Source organism: Oncorhynchus kisutch, linkage group LG15 (assembly GCF_002021735.2).
Source record: "Oncorhynchus kisutch isolate 150728-3 linkage group LG15, Okis_V2, whole genome shotgun sequence".
Taxonomy (NCBI): domain Eukaryota; kingdom Metazoa; phylum Chordata; class Actinopteri; order Salmoniformes; family Salmonidae; genus Oncorhynchus; species Oncorhynchus kisutch.
Window position 1 is genome coordinate 30,775,103 of NC_034188.2, and position 26,189 is coordinate 30,801,291.

Here is a 26,189-nt window from a genome sequence, read left to right on the forward strand (position 1 = left end):
TTCTGCAAATACAAGGACAGATTCATGCAATACTTTTACTATAAAGGAGATATTTCCACTCCTACTCTTGTACACAGTGGTCTGCGAACCCTCAACCTTCTGCCTCACAGCCCTGTGCGTCATCAAATGTATTTAGTTTGCCATGTAATGCTCACTGGACCAAGAACAGTTTCGAAACTGCATATCTAAGAACCTGGTCTGTCCAAGAAGTGAGGGTAAATGGTGGACCTCTCTTTGACCTCTCTCTTTGTTTGAATTATTATTTTTGGGGAAATGGGAGGGTCACTTGTTTTTATTCAAGTGTGGGAGGGTCAGGTCAAATGTATTTTGTTGAAAGGAGGGCCATCCGTTTTCATTTCAGAGAGGTCCGATTTTCTCCATGTAACCCTTATGATAAATAACGTTCACACCCTAACCACATATGTTATAGCAATCTGGTGTCCGACGGTAAAGTCAATAACATGCGGTGCTGCTCGTGGCATACTCACAGATATTCCCTCTTTATCTCTAAATCTCCCTTTCTTACTCTTTGTTTCTCTCTCCTCCAACATGAAACTGTTTGCTTGCATAACCAAAGAATTTCTCCACAAACTGTCAGAAAACGTCTCAGGGAAGCTCATCTGCGTGCTCGTCCTTGACTGCAGTTCGGCATCGTAACCGACTTCAGTGGGCAAATGCTCACATTCGATGTCCACTGGCACGCTGGAGAAGTGTGCTCTTCACGGACGAATCCCTGTTTCAACTGTACTGTGCAGATGGCAGACAGCGTGTATGGCGTTGTGTGGGCAAACGGTTTGCTGATGTCAACGTTGTGTACAGATTGCCCCTATGGTGGCAGGCAAAAGCTATGGACAATGAACACAATTGCATTGTCGTGCCATTCATCCGCCGCCATCATCTCATGTTTCAGCATTATAATGAATGGCCCAATGTCGCAAGGATCTGCACACAGTTCCTGGAAGCTGAAAATGTCCCAGTTCTTCCATGGCCTGCATAATCACCAGACATGTCACCAATTGAGCAAGTTTGGGATGCTCTGGATCGATGTGTATGACAGCTTGTTCCAGTTCCCGCCAATATCCAGCAACTTCGCACATCCAACGAAGAGGAGTGGGACAACATTCCACAGGCCACAATCAACAGCCTGATCAACTCTATGCGATGGAGGTGTCGCACTACACGAGGCAAATTCTTCTTCTACTTCTGTGGATTTTATATGGCGGTTGGCAACCAACTTTAAGGTGCATTACCGTCACCAACTGGACTCGAGTGTGGACCAGAGACAGGGAAGGTCTAAATCCTTCCCAATAATTTTGTCTCCCTAAGGAAACTACATAAATAAATACTACATCACCCGAAGATTTCTCCAGCAGTTCATTTAATCCTGGTTCTTCAACCGCATTACTCCTCAAATCTAATAAAAATTGCTCCCTTTCTCTCACATATTTTTGGCACTGAAATACATGTTCCACTGTCTCCATCACCTCCTGACAATGATCACACCTCCCAGTCAGATGTTTCCCCACCACTTTCAATACATGTTCCACTGTCTCCATCACCTCCTGACAATGATCACACCTCCCAGTCAGATGTTTCCCCACCACCTTGTGTGTCCCAGTCTCAGCCTTGTGTCTACAATTTCCTCCCTTCTTTCTCGGCCTGAGGACCTCCCCGCCGCCCGCCGTCAACTTTCCTGGATCTTATACAGGTGTCTTCCCTTACTCTCCCTGTTCCACAAACATGAGCCAAATGGTAATCACACCAGATACTGACTCATTTTCTTATCCACACCCCTACTTTTTTTAAAGTTAAACTGACCATCCTACCAATCCTAGACTTTGGCGATGTCATTTACAAAATAGCCTCCAATACCCTACTCAACAAATTGGATGCAGTCTATCACAGTGCAATCCGTTTTGTCACCAAAGCCCCATATACTACCCACCATTGCGACCTGTACGCTCTCGTTGGCTGGCCCTCGCTTCATACTCGTCGCCAAACCCACTGGATCCATGTCATCTACAAGACCCTGCTAGGTAAAGTCCCCCCTTATCTCAGCTCGCTGGTCACCATAGCATTTCCCACCTGTAGCACACGCTCCAGCAGGTATATCTCTCTAGTCACCCCCAAAACCAATTCTTTCTTTGGCCGCCTCTCCTTACAGTTCTCTGCTGCCAACGACTGGAACGAACTACAAAAATCTCTGAAACTGGAAACACTTATCTCCCTCACTAGCTTTAAGCACCAACTGTCAGAGCAGCTCATAGATTACTGCACCTGTACATAGCCCACCTATAATTTAGCCCAAACAACTACCTCTTTCCCTACTGTATTTAATTTATTAATTTATTTTGCTCCTTTGCACCCCATTATTTTTATTTCTACTTTGCACATTCTTCCATTGCAAATCTACCATTCCAGTGTTTTACTTGCTATATTGTATTTACTTTGCCACCATGGCCTTTTTTTGCCTTTACCTCCCTTATCTCACCTCATTTGCTCACATCGTATATAGACTTGTTTATACTGTATTATTGACTGTATGTTTGTTTTACTCCATGTGTAACTCTGTCGTTGTATGTGTCGAACTGCTTTGGTTTGTCTTGGCCAGGTCGCAATTGTAAAAGAGAACTTGTTCTCAACTTGCCTACCTGGTTAAATAAAGGTGAAATAAATAAATAAAAAGGCACAGTATCAGTGACCAACAGATGCATATCTGTATTACCAGTCATGTGAAATCCATAGATACATTTTTTTATAATAATACCATTTTAAAAAATGCATAGATTAGGGCCTAATGAATATATTTAAATTGACTGATTTCCTTATTTGAACTGTATAGTTTCAGTATAGTTTTTGTTTATCTAACGGGTTCATTCATTATTTTATTTCAGTTTATTGAATTGTTTTTTAAATGATATCGTTTTAGATTTAGTTTCACTTTTAGTTTACTGTAATAACTGACTCAAGTATGCTTGGTTTCCTCAGAGTTCATTGAAATGCAGTAGTACAGCTGTAGACATCCTCAGACAGAAGCCCTGGTTTTCTGACACTCAAATGATGTAGTTAATAGCATATATTTAGTACATTGATGAGGTGCTTGAAAAACGTCCCTGCCTCTACCCCTACACATGTTCATTCTAATTTGACAGACCTGACAATGCTTTCTCTGCAGTTGTAGGCTACCTGTGTTTGAGTGCCTCCCTCCAAATAGGCATACCCCTCCCCCTTGCTACTTTAGGAACTTGCACCCATTCATTCTGATTCATTAACATTCCTACCACAGATTTCCACAAAGAACCGGAGTGGACGACAGAACAACAGGCACAGAAAAGAGGTAATGAAATATAGTGAACTGGACTAGAACAAGTTGATGAACAGAACATCCCCGGCTGTTACGGTGTTGCAATAGAGATGCACACACACTATGATCTAAAGGTATGGTGCATCTCATGCCTCCAGCTTTTACTAGCCTACTGCATTTTAATGCGTTGTCAAATTAACTCAAATTGACTAATAGATCTACCTATTTCAACTAAATGTTGAATTAAACACATTCAGTCTGTATCAGTATTGAACTGAGATGGTTATCTTTTGTTTTTAAACTTTGGTAAATTGAGGAGAACATGTGCTGTGTGGACTGTGGTTATGATGCAGTAGGTCACATTCTAACTAGCACATCAAAAAAACTTCTGAATCACATTACTCATTGCAGGGTTCACCACAGAAATAGCTAAATATTAGGCTGTGATTTCTGTCACTTACTTTTGTATGGCATTTTATTACCGTTTTTATGTCATCATGAGTGGGTTTAATTGAGTATTTTTAAAGCATTCCAAATGTTAAAATCCAGGACAGTCGAGGCACATTTCATTTGATTTCAAGTGCTCATATTTAAAAGGGCAACAATTAGGTTTAGATCCATGATTCAATTGCAACAGTCTTTGTAGACAGGTAGTTGATAAAACATGTTGGAATCTTGGCTCAAATAAAATAATCTTCCCCTTATCTGTTCTGATCAGTAAGCTTCCCTTATTTCCGTGTCGGCTAGTTTACCATGCTTACCTGTGCATGGAACAAAGAATGCTTACTATGTAACTGCCACGTCGTAGTGCTTGATGTGTGGCAAGGTGTACATCATGCTTTCTCACTGGTAACACTGCTGACAACATAACTTAATATTGTTAGGAGTAAAGGTAAATGAGATGTTTCGTCTAACAAATATGGATATTGTTTTAGGACCACACATGTTTAAAGGAATGTTTTTGATGCTGTTGCCATCTTCCTGTTCATTGTCGGAGGTTTTGTATTCTATGTTTTTATGTATTCTTATTGTAATGGGGTAATTTAACATCACTAAAGTTCGCATTTAGTTTAGACTGATCAACACAATGTTTAGCATATTCAGATTTTCTCTAATAAACATAACATGTTCTATTTGTAACACTCAAGGGCTGTGTTTAGACAGCAGACAAATTCAGATCTTTTTTCCACTAATTGGTCTTTTGACCAATCACATCGGATCTTTTTCAGAGCTGATCTGATTGTTCAAAATACCAAAGAGTGAAAAAAGATCAGAATTGGACGGCCGGTTAAGGTGTGAGTTGATGGTTACTCGACTTGAAGCAGAATGTTATGGATTATTCTCATATCTGTTGATAGTGATTGATACCAGACTGGGTGTACAAGGACACTAGGATTATTCGCTGTTGTGTTGCATTGATGACATTCTGTGAACACTGTGATTCTGTAGCAGCTGACAAAGTCTCTTTTTCAAGAGAGCCCTGGGCAAGAGGTGGTGGATTTAAGGGAGTTCCCCCCCCCCCCCCCCCACCATCCTGAAATTCAATTTTGTACATACATTTTTAGTCTCTTCAGTTGTAACCTAGTCATCTTACATTTCACAATGGCAAGGCATCTGGTTTCGTGCGGTAAAATCTATTCAGATTTCTTCGAGTTTAACTTATTGCCGACCTGCTCAGACATGCCCCAGTGTGATCATAAGGTTCACATGAGCCTGACCGGAGGGCTTTCCACAGCACAGAATACCTTCACACTGCATGTGCCCCTCTCTTTAAAGGCTAACTTCATGGATTAACAGCTCATGCTTTAAATATTTTTTGATCAATAGATGGTCTAATGTCAATTTGCTTTACAATGTTGTAGAACGATTTAGAAATTCACTGACTCAGGTAGAATAGCTACGAGTCTGTAACTTGAAATGTGTATTTCACCATTTTGTTGTTCTTTAGGAACTGGGCACCCTGCCCTAGTTTCTTATCAACACCCCAGTAAAGAGAATAACATCATGGATCTGCCTCAGCCTGTTCAACCATCTTTTAACCCTCTTTACAAAGTAACATTTTAATATTGTGAAGCTTTATGTCTTGGTTTGGTAAAACCAGGATGCCAGTCCCCCATACTAAACCCCTGGTTGAAGTCTCCCCACTGCAACCCCCTAGTGACAATGAACCCCCTCCTCCTCCTTCCTCTCCATCCCTGCTCCCACCCTGTGTATGGATGTGCCTGTCACTGTCAGTTCTCCCGTATTGTATTGGAACGGAGGGTCTTATGGCGCGACTTCACTCTGAGGCCTCTTACAGAACCCCACAGGGTCGGCCATTGTCAGCTCTGTCAGCAGCCAGCCAGGCCGGCCCCCAACATAGAAGCTCTATTCAGGGATGTATTGAACAGGGATGGCCCTAATACTCACAGATATTCCCTCACTCTCCCGTCCTTACTCTTTTCGTCTCTCTCTCCTCCTACACTGTGTAGGTTTAGAGTGGTGAGTCAGCCCTCAGCAGAGTGGAACCCCTCTCCTAAAATACAGAGCACAGAGCTGCCAGACAAGGTGTTCTCCAGGAGTGTTGCCCACCCCCCACACACCCCACCGCTCTATCCAAACCCTCTAGGACAGACTGGATCCCCACTCCTCTGGACAGGACCTAATTTTTGTTTACTGTGAATGAAGAGATAAGGTGATGATGTCAGAGGACAGCTGTTGCCGAATATGCTGCAGGGGGGTGTATAGCTGCTACTGGAGGCACCCCAGTGAGAGGAAACTAAAAGTGAGTACTGTATGCCTAGAATTGTATTGTGTGTAGAATATACTGTAACTTCAGGACATTCATTAAGACAATTAGGATTTTTGGCACCAACTTCTCACTATCCTCACCTTTTGGTTTATGTACATTTTACATTTTACATTTGAATAATTTAGCAGATACTCTTATCCAGAGCGACCTATAATCAGTGGATTACTATGCACTGTAATTCCATGTAGCTCAAATGTTGTTTTAGTGACTTCTCTCAGGTCAGAGATACAGTTGGTCTACAAGGAAATGTTCACACTGCTTTGATATGTGTTGCAATAAAAATCATCATCGTCATCGTCACCCAGCAGCAGCAGTCACTGAGACACTGCCAAGGGAATTCAGCTTTGAATTTGCACCTTCTCTACAGTTCAATTTCTTGTACCTGCATTACCGTGATTATAATGGATTAACATTCCATTGGGCAGCATTCAGTGGAAGCGTGAGGATTATTCCCCTTTTATAAACTCATTGTGGTTGTATTATAGTAAGCCTTTATTCCAGTGAGGCCAGTGAGATGTGGATGGATGTTATTGGAGAGGCATCCATTCATTCAGACCTGTTGTGTAAATAAGGGCAGGATAATTGGGAGGGAGATTGCGATGCAGAGTAGAGCATGTGCATGTGTGCCAGGACTACTTTCTGAACTGAACAAACAAGCTCCTACTGGCTGGGTAAAAGCTTATCTGGGATAGATCAAGTGCTGAAAAAAAGTACCCAAATGTCATACTGGAATAAAAGTAAAGATACCTTAATAGAAAATGACTTGACAAAAAGTTGAAGTCAACCAGTAAAATACTACTTGAGTAAAAGTCTAAAAGTAAATGTAATTGCTAAAGTATACTTAAGTATCAAAAGTAAAAGTATAAATCATTTCACATTCCTTATATTAAGCAAACCAGACAGCACCATTTACTTTTTATTTTCAAATGTACGGATATCTCGGGGCACACTCCAACACTCAGATATAATTTAAAAACAAAGCATTTGTGTTTATTGAGTCCGCCACATCAGAGTCAATAGGGATGACCGGGAATGTTCTCTTGATAAGTGCCTGAAGTGGACCATTTTCCAGTCAAAATGTAATAAGTACTTTTGGGTGTCAGGGAAAATGTATGGAGTAAAATGTACATCATTTTCTTTAGGAACGTAATGAATTAAAAGTAAAAGTTGGCAAAAATATAAATAATAAACTACAGATACCCCCCAAAAATGACTTAAGTCATTCTTTAAAGTATTTTTACTTCAGTACTTTACACCACTGGACAGAAGTGAAAAGGGGACAAACCATTAGTGTCTTAGGTGTCTTACGTGTGTGTGGGGGGATGTTTGGACACAATTAAGGGTGGGTGGATGCTGTTGTTTTTGATTCCTTTTATGGATGAATGGAATAGCAGGCGAAACCAAACATGAAGAGGCATTGGAGAGGCTCCAACAGCCCTGGGGGAGCTAACCGCTGAGCCCTTTAGACTCCACACACACACACACACTTACATGCACACAAACACACACACACTTACAAACACACACACACTCACATGCACACAAACACACACACACCAATGCACATGCACACACAACACACTTGTTGATCAGAAGTGCAATAACACTCAGGGAATATGTATTTGTAAAACATAGCTAGGGGTTATATGTACACGATTATTTTAATCATTTTCAAATGAACCCCGGAGATCAATCAAATTCATTGGATGCAAGTCCTGCAAACAGTTTCTGACTGTTGAAACAACCCATTTGCATACTTTTTATTTCATTCTGGAAGTTAAATGTCTTCCTGACAGTTTAGTAATGAGATCTTCCAATGTCAGTGGAAATGAGAACAGGTTTAGGGCTCCAGGAGTAATTATTGACTCTCCTTGCTACAGTGTTCCTGCTGCAGGTTGTCAGTCCTTACCGCTGTGTCCCTCCTCACTCTGTTCTGGATGTACGTCTGTCTGATGGCCTTCAATGACCGCGAGGATGTTAACTGGTGAGCTTGGTCATATACTCTGTGTGTGCATGTGTGCACATACAGCTGCAGACACAAACGCAAACAAACGCACACACTGACAGCGATGGACTCAAAACCCTGTGATCTGCCCTCAATTGTTCCGTACCAGGAAGGCCTTTTCCATTCTGAAACTGTGGGTGAACTGGTTCATGGTGCTAATCATCATCTCTGCTGTATTGACCATCTACTGCACCCTATTATTGGTGAGAGACACAATTCACACACCTGTCAATGTATTTACAGTATGTCGTTGACATCAGCTGAGTTGTAATGACTGTACAATTGCAGGTCTTTGCGCTGTTCCAACTTGCCTTGAAAGAGCCTTTGGACTTACACTGTCTGCACAAGGTATTAGGAACATTCTTTGTTTCCGAGAATGTTTCCCTTTACAGAAGTGCACAGCTATAGTGGCATAACATGAATGGCAATGGCATGGCTGATTAAACAATAGTAAGTCACTTCAGGTGTAGCTTAAGTATTGACATGTGTTGACTGCATTATATTGTGTTGTGGTTTGCTCTGCCCAGTTGTTCCTGTTTTTAGGTGTGGTCTTCATCACCCTGGGCATCGCTGGAATAAGTCTAGAGTGGAAAGAAGAGTGGCACACTGTTCTTCTATCACTGCAGGTATAGTAGGGCCAGTGTGTGTGTGTGTGTGTGTATATGTGTGTGTGTGTGTGTGTGAGTTTTCGTATAGTAGGGCCAGTGTACAGCACCATGGAACTGTCTGTTAGGTGTGTGTGTGTGAGAGAGAGAATGTTCGAGCTAGAGTGAGGTGTGGAGTAAGCCTGTGTGTTTAGGGTCAGTGCTTTGCCAGCAGTATGCAGCTCCCTGCTGTGTGTAATACACTGTATGTAACGTTGATCTCCCTCAGGCCACGGCTCCATTCCTACAGATGGGAGGGGTTGGAGCCCTGACCCTGGTCAGCTGGCTGGTGTTCCAGGGCTTCCATAGATCCCGCAGAGTAGGTCAGTGCTGAACTTGTCCAATGAAAATACACAAATACTCACCGTGACATCAATAATATGAGATCTACAGTACACACCTATAGATATGAATTCAATATTGATAGAATATAATTGAGTTCTGTGAACCCTGGAACAATTTCAAATCCGTTGACTATCTTCTTTCCTTGCCTTTTTGTATTCACAACAATAGTTAAAGTATGACTGATTCGTTCGTTAACCTGTGTCTGTCAGCCTCTAAGATCCTCATCATGGTAGTGTTTGCTGGCGTGTCAGTGGCAATGTTCCTCAGCCCACTCCTCATCCAATCCCCTTGTCTGGTGGACGAGAAACAGCTGCCCCCTAAACCTGCCCTCTTTGGTCATCGCGGAGCACCAATGGTGAGGAAGTGCCCACTTAATTTATCATACTGTGGTTCTATGGTCTCAATATTAAAGTGCTAAGCTGGGAAATGCTAAGCACCTAAAGGTGATTGGCTACCGTAGTCATACAGTGGATACGACTTGATTACAGAGCTATAAGACCATCATCCAAAAATGGCTTATGTGTTACACTTTTACTGTTGACATAAATTCCAAAATCATCCTTTATGATTCAGTATATATATGAACCAGAGGGCTGAAGATTGAATTGCTGTCCAGTCATGTGATGGCACCACAAGGCATGTGGCTCTGCCCCCATTACGTTGCTCCAGTCCTCTCCACTATCGCCACCGTAGGCCCACTCATCTCAGCTGTGACATATGCAGCATGGCTCAGTGTTCACACAGAGTCAGGGTAGTCACCGGAGTGTTTCTCACCCATCTGTCCTCTCTCTCTGTGTTTTCAGCTGGCCCCAGAGAACACCCTGATGTCGTTCAGGAGGAGTGTGGGGTGCAACGTGACCGCCTTTGAGACGGACGTGCAGCTCAGGTACCCGGGGGACTAGGGCGGCTTCCTGTACATAGACGTGGCAGAGACGGATCAAAAGTGCACTGCTGTTTCAAATTGTTTTCAGTTTAATAATAAGGATGCATGAGATTTATATAGCGCTTTTCAAAGACCCAAAGAGGCAGTTTAATGACGTTTCTTTCTCCTCTAGTAAGGACAGAGTTCCTTACCTGATGCACGACAACGGCAACCATTTCCTGAGTAGGACTACAGATGTTCTACAGAAGTTCCCTGGGAAAGACTTGAACCACAGCACAAACCTCACTTGGGATGAGCTACAGGAATTAAACACTGGTGATTGGTTCCTGAAGGTAAGGGTGATATCCAATTTCATCAGCCTCCCTTGTATTTTGTAGTGGGGCGGCAGGTAGCCTTGAGGTCAAAGCGTTGGGCCAGTAACCGAGAGATCGCTGGTTTGAATACCGGAGCCTACAGGATGAGAAATGTGCCCCTGAGCAAGGCAGATACACTAATTGCTCCAGGGATGCTGTACAATGGTGACCCTGGCTGTGACCCCAATCCCTGCAGATGTCTCAAGGGGGAGTTGGGATATTAAAGAAACACATTTCCATTACACAGTATAAGCACCCCCCAAATTATTATTAGTTGGAAATCATTTCCACTTAGTTGAACTATACCAACTCATTGACTAGGGGCGTCAGGTAGCCTAGTGTTTAGAGCGTTGGGCGAGTAACCAAAAGGTTGCTCGATCGAATCCCTGAGCTGACGAGGTAAAAATCTGTTGTTCTGCCCCTGAACAAGGCAGTTAACCCACTGTTCCTAGGCCATCATTGTAAATAAGAATTTGTTCTTAACAGACTTGCCTCGTTAAATAAAGGTTAAATAAATAAAAAATGGACATAATGACATATGTACTATGGATATCTCACTTTCAGACAGATCCATTCCGTTCAGTGTCCCAGCTCTCAGAACAGGAGAAGAAGACAGCTGGGAACCAGAGTGTTCCCTCCCTTCTGCAGCTGCTTCACCTGGCCAAGACTCATAACACCTCTGTCATCTTTGACTTGAAGAATGACAACAACAATGACACTAATGACACTGTGAAAACCATCATCAACTCTGGCATCCCCCACGACAAGGTTAGGGGAATGTCTATCATTGTCACTACTTCACCAGTTCTGTGTAGTTATACTCTTATTACAGTTGTTTGACAGTGTGTTTCTACTCTCTCTAGATCCTCTGGCTTCCCCCCACACATAGGGAGGATGTGAAGAAGGTTGCACCAGGGTTCAAACAGGTTTACAACAATGTGCTTGATATGAACCGTGATGGAGCAGATCATCTGAATGTCAAGTACAGTGCGTTGAGCTTCGCAGAGATCGGGTCAGTAGCCTACCTCAAAGCGCCCACGCTATTCTCAGAGCTGTGGCCAAATAAACCTTCATTCCAAAACCACATTCTACCTGTCTGTGCTGACAGCTGCAGGTGTACTGGTTTCATAATTACAAGTGTTTATGTTGGCGTGCTGAGACAAGGAAATGGCACTATCTTAGACTGAGATACACACAATGCCTCAGGGGGGAATGAGATTCAAATCATGTTTTAGCACAGGTGGATTTCGAATGGCTGAGAGCCCAGTAGTGAAAGTTCCTCATGGGATGATTAGTTTCTGTTGATTTAGTGAAATGAATGGGAAAGTGTTGTCTGAACAAGCATGATGTTTCCTTTAATAGTATGACACCTTACAGTATGATTAACCACTCCTGTCTGTAGTCTTAAACAGGTGTCATGTTTGCTGAAGTAACTCTGTCTAAGCTGAACTCCTATTACTGATTATATGTTGCTGATCTGAGCCAGCTCTTTCACCTAATCTTTTCATTCGCTACTGAATTTGTGTTTGTGTGAGACAGGGAGCTTCGGAACAGGAACGTTTCGGTGAACCTGTGGGTGGTGAATGAACCATGGCTCTTCTCTTTAATGTGGTGCTCGGGGGCCAGCTCTGTGACCACCAACGCCTGCTCTGTCCTACAGGACAAGAACCAGCCTGACTGGACAATGGTGAGGGACCAACATCAAACCCCATCTTCTTCACTCTCCCATAGTCACTCCCTCTTCAAAGGTCAAACAGATCACCCCACCCAGACATTGTAATTCTCACAAAGTCAACGTTGCTTTTAAACATTAGTTAAAGTTGAAGTCGGAAGTTTACATACACTTAGGTTGGTCAGAAGTTTACATACACTACTTTGTGCATCACACAAGTCATTTTTCAAACAATTGTTTACAGACAGATTAATTCACTTATAATTCACTGTATCACAATTCCAATGGGTCAGAGGTTTATATACACTAAGGTGACTGTGCCTTTAAACAGCTTGGAAAATTCCAGAAAATGATGTCATGGCTTTAGGAGCTTCTGATGCTAATTGGCATCATTTGAGTCAATTGGAGGTGTACCTGTAGATGTATTTCAAGGCCTACCTTCCAACTCACTGCCTCTTTGCTTGATATTATGGGAAAATCAAAAGAAATCAGCCAAGACCTCAGAAAAATTGTAGACCTCCACAAATCTGGTTCATCCTTGGGAGTAATTTCCAAACACCTGAAGGTACCACGTTCATCTGTACAAACAATAGTACGCAAGTATAAACACCATGGGACCACGCAGCTGTCATACCGCTCAGGGAGGAGATGCGTTCTGTCTCCTAGAGATGAACGTACTTTGGTGCAAAAAGTGCAAATCAATCCCAGAACAACAGCAAAGGACCTTGTGAAGATGCTGGATGAAACATGTACAAAAGTATCTACGTATATCCATAGTAAAACGTGTCCTATATTGACATAACCTGAAAGGTCGCTCAGCTAGGATGAAGCCACTGCTCCAAAACCACCATTAAAAAAGTCAGACTACGTTTGCAACTGCACATGGGGACAAAGATCGTACTTTTTGGAGGAACGTCCTCTGGTCTGATGAAACAAAAATAGAACTGTTTGGCCGTAATGACCATCGTTATGTTTGGAGAAAAAAGGGAGAGGCTTGCAAGTCGAAGAACACCATCGCAACTCTGAAGCACGGGGGTGGCAGCATCATGTTGTGAGGGTGCTTTTGCTGCAGGAGGGACTGGTGCACTTCACAAAATAGATGGCATCATGAAGCGGGAAATTATGTGGATATATTGAAGCAACATCTCAAGACATCAGTCTAAAGCTTGGTCGCAAATGGGTCTTCCAAATGGACAATGACCCCAAGCATACTTCCAAAGTTGTGGCAAAATGGCTTAAGGACAACTAAGTCAAGGTATTGGAGTGGCCATCACAAAGCCCTGACCTCAATCCTATAGAAAATGTGTGGGCAGTACTGAAAAACTGTGTGTGAGCAAGGAGGCCTACAAACCTGATTCAGGTACATCAACTCTGTCAGGAGGATTGGCCAAAATTCACCCAACTTATTGTGGGAAGCTTGTGGAAGGCTTCCCGAAACGCTTGACCCAAGTTAAACAATTTAAAGGTAATGCTACCAAATACTAATTGAGTGTATGTAAACTTCTGACCCACTGGGAATGTGATGAAAGAAATAAAAGCTGAAATGTATATGTAAAAATTTCGACTTCAACTGTATCATGATATCCATGTGTAGAATTGAATTTGACATTTTCTTTATGTTTTTCATCTTGTGCGCCATCTATGGGTCGTATAAATGTACCTACTCGGTTTGCTGGTACGTATTTTATGTGTGTCTGTGTGTGTTTCAGGGACGTGATACATACAGATGTATATGGATCACATTGGACCTGGGGTCATTGCTCATAATGTTCGCACTCTTCATCTTAAAGAGGTGAGTAAGCACACTAGTATTGATTGTAAAAGACAATGGAAACAGTCTGGAATTTTAGGACTTGATTTGTTCCCTTTAGTTTTCTACTTTGAAAAAGGTGCTGTCTCAGTCATGCTAAAGATGGGTTTTGCTAGTAGACATTGATGATCAATATAATCAACATGAAAAAATTCTAATTGATTTCCCTTTGTAGCAATGTTTACTGTTTTCTGTACGGTACTAACTACTAAGATAATTGCTATCTGCAATGCCTTCAGAAAGTATTCATACCCCTTGATTTATTCCACATTTTGTTGTGTTACAGCCTGAATTTGATTATTATTTTTTTATCACCCATCTACACACAATAACCCATAATGACAAAACATGTTTTTTTAAATGTTTGCACATTTATAGAAACTGAAATACAGAATGATCTAATATACATAAGTATTTATACCCCTGAGTCAATACTATGTAGAAGAACCTTTGGCAGCGATTACAGCTGTGAGTCTTTCTGGGTCTCTAAGAGCTTTCCACACCTGGATTGTGCAACATTTGCCCATTATTCCTTTCGAAATTCTTCAAGCTCTTTTAAATTGGTTGTTGATCATTGCTAGACAACAATTTTCAGGTCTTGCCAACTTTAATTCGGGCCACTCGGGAAAATTCACTTTGTTCTTGGTAAGCAACTCCAGTGTAGATGTGTCCTTGTGTTTTAGGTTATTGTTATACTGAATGGGAATTCATCTCCCAGTGTCGGGTGTAAAGCAGACTGAACTAGGTTTTCCTGAAGGATTTTTCCTGTACTTAGCTCCATTCGGTTGATTTTTTTTATCCTGAAACTCCTCAGCACTTAAAGATTACAAGCATACCCATAACATGATGCAGCCACCACTATGCTTGAAAATAGGAAGAGTGGTAATCAGTAATATGTTGTATTGTATTTGCCCCAAACATGACACTTTGTACTCAGGACAAAAAGTAAATTGCATTTTTGCAGTATTATTTTAATGCCTTGTTGCAAACAGGATGCATGTTTTGGAATATTTCTCCTTATGTACTTTTCACTCTGTCAATTAGGTTAGTATTGTGGAGTAACTACAATGTTGTTGATCCATCCTCAATTTTCCTATCACTGTTTTAAAGTCACCATTGGCCTCATGGTGAAATCCCTGAGTGGTTTCCTTCCTCTCAGGCAACTGAGTTAGGTGTAATTATTAACTTCACCATGCTCAAAGGGATGATCAATGTCTGTTTTTTATTTTTTTAATTTCCCGTCTATCAATAGGTGCCCTTCTTTGTGAGGCATTGGAAAACCTCCCTGGTCTTTGGTTGAGTCTTTGTTTGTAATTCACTGCTTGACAGAGGGACTTTACAATTATCTGTATGTGTAGGGTACAGAGATGAGGTTGTCATTCAAAAATTATTTAAAACACTATTATTGAACACAGATTGAGGGCATGCAACTTATTATGAAACTGGTTAAGTACATTTTTAAATTTGGAATACTTATTGACTCAATACATTTCAGTTTGAAAGTATTAATTTGTAAAAACAAACTAACAAAAAAAAATCCACTTTGACATTATGGGGTATTGTGTGTAGGCCAGTGATTTAAAAAATAATCTAAATGTAATCCATATTAAATTCAGGCTGTAACACAACAAAATGTGGAAAAATGTAAGGGGTGTGAATACATTCTGAAGGCACTGTATGTATCTTGAATGATGAATGGGACTGATAAAGAAGGATTATACCATGCTCTCTTACCATAATACATTTCATTCTTGTGTTGGTGTAAATAATTTAATTTGTAGTGTTTCGGTTGCATTGATGACATGCAAAGAAAATAACTGCTGTATTTCTGCTTATGATCTTATAAACTAGGACACAAGAGCATCATATAAAGAGACATTCTATAATGAGGAAGTGGAATAATGGTTTGTGTCTGATTATCTCTAGAAGAAATGAGATGCACACATGTTCTGCTTTGGAATCAAGAGAGCTATCTTCCTTCTTACCATCTGAATAGTTCAGCTTGGATCCAGAAATCCATCCCACCCCACCCTACACCCTAATGGCTCAGTCTTGAATCAGGAAGTAATTAGGCTAATTGAAAAGACAGTATCTATAAAAATGTGTGGATCACATGCATAAAGTACATTTTACATTCATTATGAGAATTTATGAGCAAAGGTGAAAATACCACATGGGTTGCCACAAGGATGGCCATTCAAGAAGTAATTTCATTGTCATTTTATTTCAATATATTTAGATGCTTTTTGTGACCATTTGTAAATAGTGTTTTCCTATAGAAAATGTTTGCGTGACACTATTTGTAAAAAAAAATATTTATTTGTTCACTGTATACATTAAGTTTACATGAAGTCTTATTTGGAAACTACTGGTGTTGGGTTCACTGATAAATGTCAGCACTATTTCCACTGGGGCTTACATTCTGAATGAGAGATGTACAAAATGATCACAAATCATCTTATAACATTTTATTTAAAAAAATAGGCTATCTGGATTTGACACATGTCTGTGTGTGTGTACGCGCCTGTGCGTGAGTGAGTAGTTGTGTGCGTGAGAGACAGAGCGTGTGTTTCAGAAAATTACATGTCATGATTTATTTGTGTGTGAATAAAAAAAAATGGAATGTGTTGGGTTCAGTTGCTGCAGATGCTGGTCCTTGGCAATATGAAAGTCTCTTCTCCAACCATTAGATGGCAGGAGTAACCAGGTTTTTGTGCGATGGTCAAGTGTCAAACTATTGAATATTTTTGGTTGGCTATTTTAAAAAGTTGGAATTTAAAGTAATTGTTCCTAGGTGATACTGATGATAGTAATCGGGTTGGTGGTGGTGGATATGAAGACGATGATTATGATGATAATAATAATTAATAATAGTAATTCAGTTAATTTGTAAAGCACTTTTCTCACATTAAGGGGCAAAAAAATATATATTTTTTAAATAATAATAAAAATGATAAAAACTATCCAGAACATAGAACACAGGCAACAAACAAAGTTATATACAGGTGTTATCAGATCCGGAGGACATGAGAACAGAATTAGCAGAGATGAATGATGAAGATGATGGAAATTATGATTTTAGTCCATGAAAATGATCCCACAAAAACCTGGATGTATTTTTGAATGACAAGGAATGTGTCGGTGCTGGGCTGCTTATAGACCCACATCCCCATGGGTGGGCTACAGACTCATTCATATACAGTGATCACATGTTTAGGCGAGGGGCCGAGGCCGCGACAGTGGCGCATAAACACTTTCACTATTTCAACAGAATTCCCGGGAACTTCACATGAAAGAAATTCTTCTCGTGCCGAGTGCCCTGCTGCTGCTACAGTTAAAGTAACATTTCAGTGAAGAGCGAATTTGGGAGTGTCTGTTTTGGTGGTTGCGTTTATAACTGCGGGATTACAGTTGTTTTGGTGAAGAGTAACGGTACAACATTCAACGCCGAATTTCAACTTGTTACTTCTGGTTTGTGGGTTAGTTTTCGGCTTGCCTCGAAAAGTAGTTCTCAAAATATTTTCTACCCACCATGGTCCACAAGTATGGTAAGTGCCTACATAATGTTTCTCAGGAGTTTAGAGGAAAAGTTTTAAACTAAAAGTTTATTCGAGGCAGTTTTTAGAACGTTTAGGCTTATTCGCTGTTATAGTTGTTAAAGTAATGACACGTCGAAAATAGCAACTACAATGTAGGTTTTCCGTGGTTTTGCCACTGTGTTGTCAACTATGAAGCATGAACAGAATGAACTAGTGCATTTTTGGAAGAAACTTGAAATCTTCTAAGCGAAAACAGGAAGTATGTTTCCATGAACTCGTATATAGGCTACTGCCATGGAGCACTTTCACACTGCCAAGGGAAGTAATTCAGTTTACTCATAATAAACTTTGTGGTTGTAGTAAGGGAGGGTGGATCATCTCAATGCTGTTAATTAGGCTACCTACACCTCCTACCTGGCTTCAGCAAACAGCTGTGCACCCTCATGCAATGTAAACAGCAGGGGTACTCAAATACTATACTGAACAAAATTCCGAACGCAACGTGTAAAGTGTTGGTCCTATGTTTCATGAGCTGAAATAAAAGATCCCAGAAATGTTCCATATGCCCAAAAATATTATTTATTTAAATTTTTTGCATAAATTTGTTTAGTGAGCATTTCTCCATTGGCAAAAAAAATCTATCCACCTGACAGATGTGGCATATCAAGAATCTGATTAAACAGCATGATAATTACAAAGATTCACCTTGTGGGCAATAAAAGGCCACTCTAAAATGTGCAGTTTTGTCACACAACACAATGACACCGATGTCTCAAGTTTTGAGGGAGCATGTAATTGGCATGCTGACTGCAGGTATGTCCGCCAGAGCTGTTGCCAGAGAATTTAATGTTAATTTCTCTACCATAAGCTGCCTCTAATGTCATTTTTGAGAATATGACCTCCATATACGGCTTCTTCACCTGCGGGATAGTCTGAGACCAGCCACCCGGACACCTGAGGAGCATTTTTGTCTGTAATAAAGCCCTTTTGTGGGCAAAAACTAATTCTGATTGGCTGGGCCTGGCTCCCCAGTGCGCCCTTGCTCAGTCATGTGAAATCCATAGATTAGGGCCTAATGAATTTATTTCAATTGACTGATTTCCTCAAATGAACTGCAACTGTAACTCAGTAAAATCGTGGAAGTTGTTGCATGTTGCGTTTATATTTTTGTCCAGTTCAGTATATTTGAGAAGGTCCGGTCACATACATGTCTTAAGTAGCTAAGGTCCGGATGGATAATGTCATTTATCGGCGTAGGTACAAACCCTCAGCTCGCAACCCATGTGACCCCAAACTGTTCACATCCCTCTTGTTGGCAGAGGGAAAAATGTGCCGTTTTAAAGCTAATTTCCTGCAATTCTACATATTTTCCATGTGCTATGTTTCTTCATATGATACCAGGAGTTGAATCCCGACCAAATTCCCCAAATATCAATATATATTAACCCACCTATTGAGTATAGCTGCTATACGGTATAGAGTATGGCTGCTATACAATATAGGGTATGGCTGCTATACAGTATAGACTATGGCTGCTATACAGTATAGACTATGGCTGGTATACAGTATAGAGTATGGCTGCTTTTCAGTATAGAGTGGGCATACTATACTCTAGTTCTGATAGTACACCCCTTTCCTGCCCATAGCAGCACTAAAAGTCAGACAAACTCTTGAGCAATGAACAAAACCAACTCGATCCTAAATTGCATAGTAACCTATCACAAGTGTGCCTCTAAACCCTCATTTTAGGAATTTCCTACTGTTTCACGTACACTTAGACTTGTGTTATGCTAATGGTGGAATAATATTGCCAAATGTTTGAAGGACCATAATGGTATTGTGCACTGCACTGCACATCTGATCAGTTTCTTAACTTTTTATCACTACGACTGGCTCTGTGAGGGTGTTAACATGAAGCATCCATGTTGTCAGACACAGAGAGGGCAGTGGGTCTGCTGAGACAATACCAGGATAGTCTGACCAGGCCAGAGGAACAAGCCCTGAAGACCAGCGTGGGGAAGGTCTCCGCCATCTTCGGCAGCCAACTGTTTCACGCCCTACTTGGTAAGACGAGGAAAATACGCACATGCTTTCACTATTATTATTTTATGAATAAAGAAGTCTCAGTCCAACCAGACAACAAATCAGCTAGTGCAGTGTTTCCCATCCCTAGTCCTCGAGTAAACCAAACAGTATACATGTTTCCCTGGACATGTTCCCTACCCTGGACAAACACACCTCATTCAGCTCATTGAGGGCTTGACGATTAGTTCACAAGTTGAATCAGGTGTACTTGTCCAGGGTTATAATAAAAATCTGTACTGTTGGGGGTACTGGAGGACCAGAGTTGGGAAACACTCAACTAGTGCGTTTAGTTTCAAGAAAATTATCAACGACTCACTAGTTGTTTTTGTGTGGAGGGTTGTTCTTGACCAGAGCTAAAAGACATAGATGGCACAGTCAGGTTATATTCATTTTTGTGGGAATAGCCTAAACGTTTTTCAGTGAAGTCCCATGAAAGAGGCCTTTCAGTTCAACTCACAAAAGGTTTTGCTGTATACCCCCCCCCCCCCCTCTCTAATGTACTCGGATGGTAATGAAATCCTATTAAACATGCCCGTGACACTGTCTATGGGCTGATCACAAGCCGGCCCTCTCAGAGAGCTCAACGTTTTACCAGAGGCTCACATTTCTTTACCTTGTGAAAGAGTTACACATATTTTTTCAACTTGCACATCAATCAGTATTTGCACTGTGCCATCTTATCCTGACTTGGTCAGGATCATCTCATAGGAAGACTTCCTAGATGTGGTTATTTCGCAACAGCCAAAACACTGCTATATGATCTGTAATAACAGGGTGTTACCAGTCCAGAATAGATGTTTGCAATACCATGAATGTGCATGACCTCACCACCTCGACAGTATCATTGCTTAACTGGAACCATGAACTAAACTGACTCTTGAGTGTATTGCAACGATAACTTAATAAGCAGTTACGGCACCAAATCAGCTCCTGTGAAACTATATTTCACTTTAGTCTTTTTACCCTGCAAAGGAGACAAATTAGTTCCATTTAACCAATGGCTGAGTGGCCCCTCTAATTATCATGGCCATTCCCAAATGATGCTACCCTGTGGGTCTGCTGCTTCGGCTGCTCTACCCAGAAATCTGGAGCCTCCATGGGGGATGGGGGTCCATGGAGCAGGGGGGAGGACTGGAGAAGAGGGTAGACTGAGGAGGCTGTCCACCATGACCAGTGGTCTCTCCAGACGTGCATGCCTGCCTGTCCAAACTCGCTGAACAGATACGTTGATGATAATGTGCTATTAGCGAAACTGTTGCTGCGGTCTAACTAGAAAATGATGTGTTAATCCCAACACAGAAAAGACCAGATATATTGATCTATCTGTCAGCCTGTTCGTGTGGTCAATATCTCCAGTATTCAAAGGATGGCTTTGTAAACCACATATGACTATCCCAACAGTTTATGTCTGATTTATTAAAGAGGTTGCCTCCACATCAAAAGAGTAGGCTGGGGTACAGCGAGGGGGTTGAGGATTCCGAATCAGGATTCCAAGCATTCCACTCCAAAGAGTCTGGATCCCGGGGCAGGAATGTGCAGCCATAGTCTGGGGCTGGAGGTACGGTAGAGTAGAGTACTGTAGAAAAAAACAGCTCATGGCTGCCTTTGCCCGCGCCATCCTCACCCTCTGTTTCTCCTGGCCTGAGTTCAGCCTGAGGATACAGCCGAGAGAGTCTGTGGGTGAGAGAGAGAGTCTTAGACGCAGGGGCAGAGCGGGGTCAAATGAGGCCCGGGTTTTCTCCCTCAACATGTGGTTTTAATCATCAGCCCAGGCACAGGGGAGGTGCTGAACGTTTACACAGCTAACGGGAACACAGGGTTATTCAAACATTACTCACCGCATTAGCCTCCCAGATGCTCTCTGCTGTTTTCCTTCAGGGCCGAGGTTTGTTTGCTACTGTCACTACTGTACATTTGTACAGTACCTATTTAAATAGAGGTAGATGGACTTTGTTTATGCTACTTGTTGTAGTGGGGTTGTTGTAGTGGTGAAGCTATTTTTGCACTGGCTGTATTTTTGTTGTTGCCAATGTATCGCTATCGGTATGCTCTGTCACAGTGGGAAAATGTGTAAATGAACAGTATTGGCACTGTGTCAAACAAGGTATTATGAAAGTGAATGAAAACTGGCATGACTGGTGTAAAGAAGTGTTCATCAGTTCAGCTGTGGGCAGCATTGTACAGTATTTGAGTATTTGATGTGTGAATGAATGGGAGTGCCCTTGCTTGTGATGCACTGTGGGAAGTTGGAGCACTGAGCGCTTGATTGGATGTTTTGCATGGTTGCACAATCATGAACAAAGGTCGCCTTAACTGCGGACTCATCTCTTTGTTCCCCGACATGCAAACATGCAGGAAGAGGTCGTGGCTAGAGGGGGGGGGGGGGGGTTGGGCACACACAAACACCCACCCAACCATGCACACACACACATACACACCCACACACAACACTCCCACAACTTAGTCCATAAGTAGTGGAGCAGGATATTATTGTAGGGTAGGAGAGGAGGGAGGTTGGAATTGTACGCTCCTTTACCTCTGACCCAATTTTGTTAGATTCTAATGAGCAGATTGTCTGTCTGTCTGTTGCTCATTGTCATCCCATGGAAAGCACTCAGGGCCACATTATTTTCAGGCTGATTCACCCAGAGCTGGCTATGAGTGGAGAGATGTCTCCAGTACACTTGAATAGTTCTACCGGATATACGTAGAGGCGGGTCTAACATGGGTGTATGCACACACACGCACACGCACACACACACACACACACACACACACACACACACACACACACACACACACACACACACACACACACACACACACACACACACATACATACAAAGCCCACGGTGTCGTTTGTAGAACAGAGAGAAGTAACAGCTGGAGACATTATAGACTGACTGGGGCACACATTCTAACCAGGACATCCCAAAACGGGTCCACAGTGCTGAACAGAGATCTGTGAGAGACGGCCTGTGAAAGAGGTAACCGGGATAAAACAGGGTTTGTATTTTCTGTTCCGTGGCCAGGAATTGATGTGGTCTTTGAGGGTTGGAAACTGTTTTGGAAAGCTGGAGAAAGAGGAAGCTGCAGCCTCTGAGGTTTCATCTGACTCTGGGTTTTGGGAAAACATTGCACCTCTTCACAGCTCTGAACACACTGTTCTCTGTTGATAATGCACCTTTTTTAAGGGTTTGCCGTGTGATAATGGTTTCATATAAGTGGTGGTTAGTGCAAAGTAATTTCACATAAATTGAACAATTTACACGAGCGATATGCAGTAATATATTTATCTCAATTATTTTGTTTTACTATCAGGGCAAGTTATATGTTTGCATTGTTTGTACAATGCTTACAACAAAGCTAAATACTACATTGTAAAATCATAGGACTAAATCATTGTGTGTGTGTGTGTGTGTGTGCCTCTCAAACCAGCTGGGCAGCAAAAATCTCTGCTTCTACTCCTACACAGTCAGACACTCTTACACAGTGATGATTCACATGCCCCCTTCTTCCACTTTTGTTCCCACTGTTGGGACACACACACACACACACACACACACACACACACACACACACACACACACACACACACACACACACACACACACACACACACACACACACATTGGTACATACAGTGCCTTCACTCCTTTAGCTCTAGTTCACAGAAATCACATACATATTTGTACACAATACATATTTATACATTTCAAGTTATTGTTGATCTTCTTTCTACACATTGTTTCTGTCCATGTGTCCTGACATTGAAGCTAACAAAGTTGTAGCTCTTATGAGAACAGCGATCTCTTTATGTCAACAGTTCAGCAAGGGGGCCAGTGTGTGACATCAGCAACAATGTCTCCCCGCATTCTCATCAAGTGGCTGCCAGTCAATAGGTGACCACAGGACACAGCAGCTAAATGACCCAAAAGGTGATGAGAGAGGAGAGGGAGGAGAGAGAGGTGGTAGCAGAGGGGAAGGGAGGAGAAGGAGGAGAGGGGAAGGGAGGAGAGAGAGGAGGAAGGGGGAGGAGAGAGAGGGGAAGGGAAGGGAAGGGAGGAGAAGGGGGAGAGAGAGGAAGGGTGAGGAAAGGAGGAGAGGGAAGAGGGAGGAGAGGGAAGGGAGGAAGGGGGAGTGTTTTAGAAACTCAATTAAAGAAGGTGGGGAAATGAGTTGAGGAAAAGAAGGCAATGGTCATGGTAGGAGAGTAAGCAGGATTTGGGAGGGTGAGAAGTTTGGGGCTGGCAGTGAGGGAGGCCTGCGGTACAGAGCTGGCCACAGTGGAACACAGCATGGCCTAGTGGTGATGGAGTGAGAGGAAGTGACACAGAACAGGAGTTATTCCTGATCTGACTAACATCTAGGTATAGGCACCATATAGGTTGGGGCAGATTGGACATTGAGCAGACAGGATTTGAGTCATACAACAACATTTAGAAAAGTTTTAGACAAAAACATAAATGAGAAATAGTGAAGAGATGTCCCACCCATACAGAGAACCACACTGAAGGAAACAAATATTTTTTTTTTGGGGGGGGGGTTGTCTTTCAAGTACTCACATCTGAGGAGACAATGGCCTTTATTTCGATAACTTAGTGTTTATTCAATTCCTTGCAGATATCCAAGAATGTTACGAGGTGACCCTGCAACTGAACACAACCCAGAACGCAGTGAAGGAGGCCAATGCTGAGGATGCGGGGGAGGTGAGAAACTTCGAGAAAGTTCTGCTTCACTTTCTCAGTCAACTTGTACACAATGTAAAAATCTGTTAACCAGATTTTTAAAAATCCCTTTAAAAATGCTCTACACATCTTGCATAATGCACAAAAGATTGTAGCGATCCTTGCTAATGTGAGCCAACTCTATTGGTGCTATGCGTAGGGTGTTTACCTTTCACTCCAGCAACCCAGATTCGCTTCCCTGTCCCGCCATTTTCTACACTGGTGTCAGAAGTGGAGAGAGAGAGAAAGTAGTAGTTGTCTGGGAGAGAGACAGACAGAGACAGACAGAGAGAGACAGAGTGACAGACAGAGAGACAGACAGACAGAGAGAGAGAGTGACTGAGTGATATGCAGAGAGACAGACAGACAGACAGACAGACAGACAGACAGACAGACAGACAGACAGACAGACAGACAGACAGACAGACAGACAGACAGACAGACAGACAGACAGACAGACAGACAGACAGAGCGAGAGAAAATAGTGGTTGTCTGGGAGTGATGGAGGAAGACAGACATCACAGCATTAGTCAGTTCAACAGTGGTAACACCATGTGCTCATCAGTGGGCTGCTGATGACGATGTCACACGATGACGATGTCACACAGACCTTTCATTACAAGTGTTTGCAATTGCATCACATGGTCACCACCGGTAATATTTATAGACCAGCTCAGGAAAAATAAACACTGAGAAGTTTGGTAGAAAGTAATTCAATTCAAAGCAGGAGAGCATAAAACACAAACTTTCTAGTAGGGTGTACACTTCAGTATACAGGCCATTTACTCTAGACAACCGCCTGTGAATCAGGGCCCTATGTATCTGCTCTAAAGTAGTACCTTGTTGTGATTGATGTTGTAATGGTCCCTGAATGGGAGGTGACGCCTGATTTCATATCACCTGAATGATTCAATATTGCCTCATAACTTTGTTCCAGCTAAGTCAAAATGTTAATGAAATTGATCCTTGGCTGATTTCTATGGCCATTAAGGGAACACTTTTTGACCTGGCTTTAGTACTGGGATTATGAAATACTACGGCCTCGTATTACACAGTGTGTGTGTTTGTGTGTTTGTGTGTGTGTGTGTGTGTGTGTGTGTGCACGAGCGCTCGTGTATCCGCTACAACCGCTTTTTCACCTGCTTTAAGTGAAGTGGTTTTTAATGTAATATTGATAGTCCATAATAAATCAATCCAGGACATCCGATAGAAATCTCGTTTACCTGGCATGTTCATTCTGCCAAAATTGGGTCTTATATCCCGTCATGATTTAACCAGCCCCCAAAACAATCAAGTAATGGCAATGTTTTTTTAAATCCATGCATTAATAGCATTACGTATGGTCAGTCAAATAGGGAATGTGCAATAAACATGTCAGTAATCGCTTACCATATTGAATTGAATGGACGAGTTAACGCAGAAGATTGTGTTGTACAGTTCATGGCTGCTATACACGTATCTTAGTGTGTGACATGACATAAATAGGAGCCAAGCCTGGAGAAAGGAACCTGATTCCTTTGTTGAAGGTGTGAATGCGTCTAGAAAGATTCCAGTCACAGCACTTCAATGTATTTGTTGGCTCTAGGGATTCCTATATGTACCTTCTAGTTTAAACTATTCAACCTTAGTACTATTGCACTGTCATGAACCAATAATTTCCCTGACATAATCAGATTTTCGTTCATTCAATGAATTACAGTCAGATTTAATGCTCACGTGACAGATATCATTTTTCAAATCCCTCATCTTATTGGCCCATGTCAAACACACACTGTGGTCACGCGTCACATCACGTCAAAGGCTTTAACCAAAGACCTAGTGCCCCACTCACCTCTCCTCTGATACACCCTGGTGCTGCTTACAACTACATCAGCCACACAAGGGCCCCAGCCCTCCCTCCCTGCATTACAGCTGGCCCAACCCCGGCCCATACTCAACACCAGCCCCATCCCTAGCCTCAGACCCATCCCTCAGCCCAATCCCTCAGCCTAATCCCCAGCCTCAGCCCCATCCCTCAGCCCCATCCCTCAG

At 42.1% G+C, this 26,189-nt stretch overlaps 2 protein-coding genes across 3 annotated transcripts in view; both read left to right on the forward strand.

Annotated features, from left to right (window-relative positions):
• Positions 1-15,742, forward strand: part of LOC109906009 (glycerophosphoinositol inositolphosphodiesterase GDPD2) — a 39,907-nt gene extending 24,165 nt beyond the window's left edge. Inside the window, exons 2-10 of the mRNA XM_031791395.1 lie at positions 8,644-8,726; positions 8,974-9,067; positions 9,299-9,444; positions 9,893-9,975; positions 10,145-10,304; positions 10,890-11,093; positions 11,189-11,337; positions 11,865-12,012; positions 15,734-15,742. Of these exons, the coding sequence (XP_031647255.1) occupies positions 8,644-8,726; positions 8,974-9,067; positions 9,299-9,444; positions 9,893-9,975; positions 10,145-10,304; positions 10,890-11,093; positions 11,189-11,337; positions 11,865-12,012; positions 15,734-15,742 (1,076 nt within the window). The remainder of the gene's footprint in view (positions 1-8,643; positions 8,727-8,973; positions 9,068-9,298; positions 9,445-9,892; positions 9,976-10,144; positions 10,305-10,889; positions 11,094-11,188; positions 11,338-11,864; positions 12,013-15,733) is intronic.
• LOC109905149 (disks large homolog 3) overlaps positions 9,297-26,189 on the forward strand; it is a 131,472-nt gene continuing 114,579 nt past the window's right edge. Inside the window, exons 1-10 of one of the 2 annotated variants that reach the window (XM_031790092.1) lie at positions 9,297-9,444; positions 9,893-9,975; positions 10,145-10,304; positions 10,890-11,093; positions 11,189-11,337; positions 11,865-12,012; positions 13,707-13,789; positions 15,734-17,355; positions 19,279-19,410; positions 24,055-24,140. In XM_031790092.1, the coding sequence (XP_031645952.1) occupies positions 17,340-17,355; positions 19,279-19,410; positions 24,055-24,140 (234 nt within the window). In that variant the 5' untranslated portion in view covers positions 9,297-9,444; positions 9,893-9,975; positions 10,145-10,304; ... (3 more) ...; positions 13,707-13,789; positions 15,734-17,339. Of the gene's footprint in view, positions 9,445-9,892; positions 9,976-10,144; positions 10,305-10,889; positions 11,094-11,188; positions 11,338-11,864; positions 12,013-13,706; positions 13,790-15,733; positions 17,356-19,278; positions 19,411-24,054; positions 24,141-26,189 lie in introns of those variants that run through there. The other variant, XM_020502368.2, reaches the window with a different exon arrangement.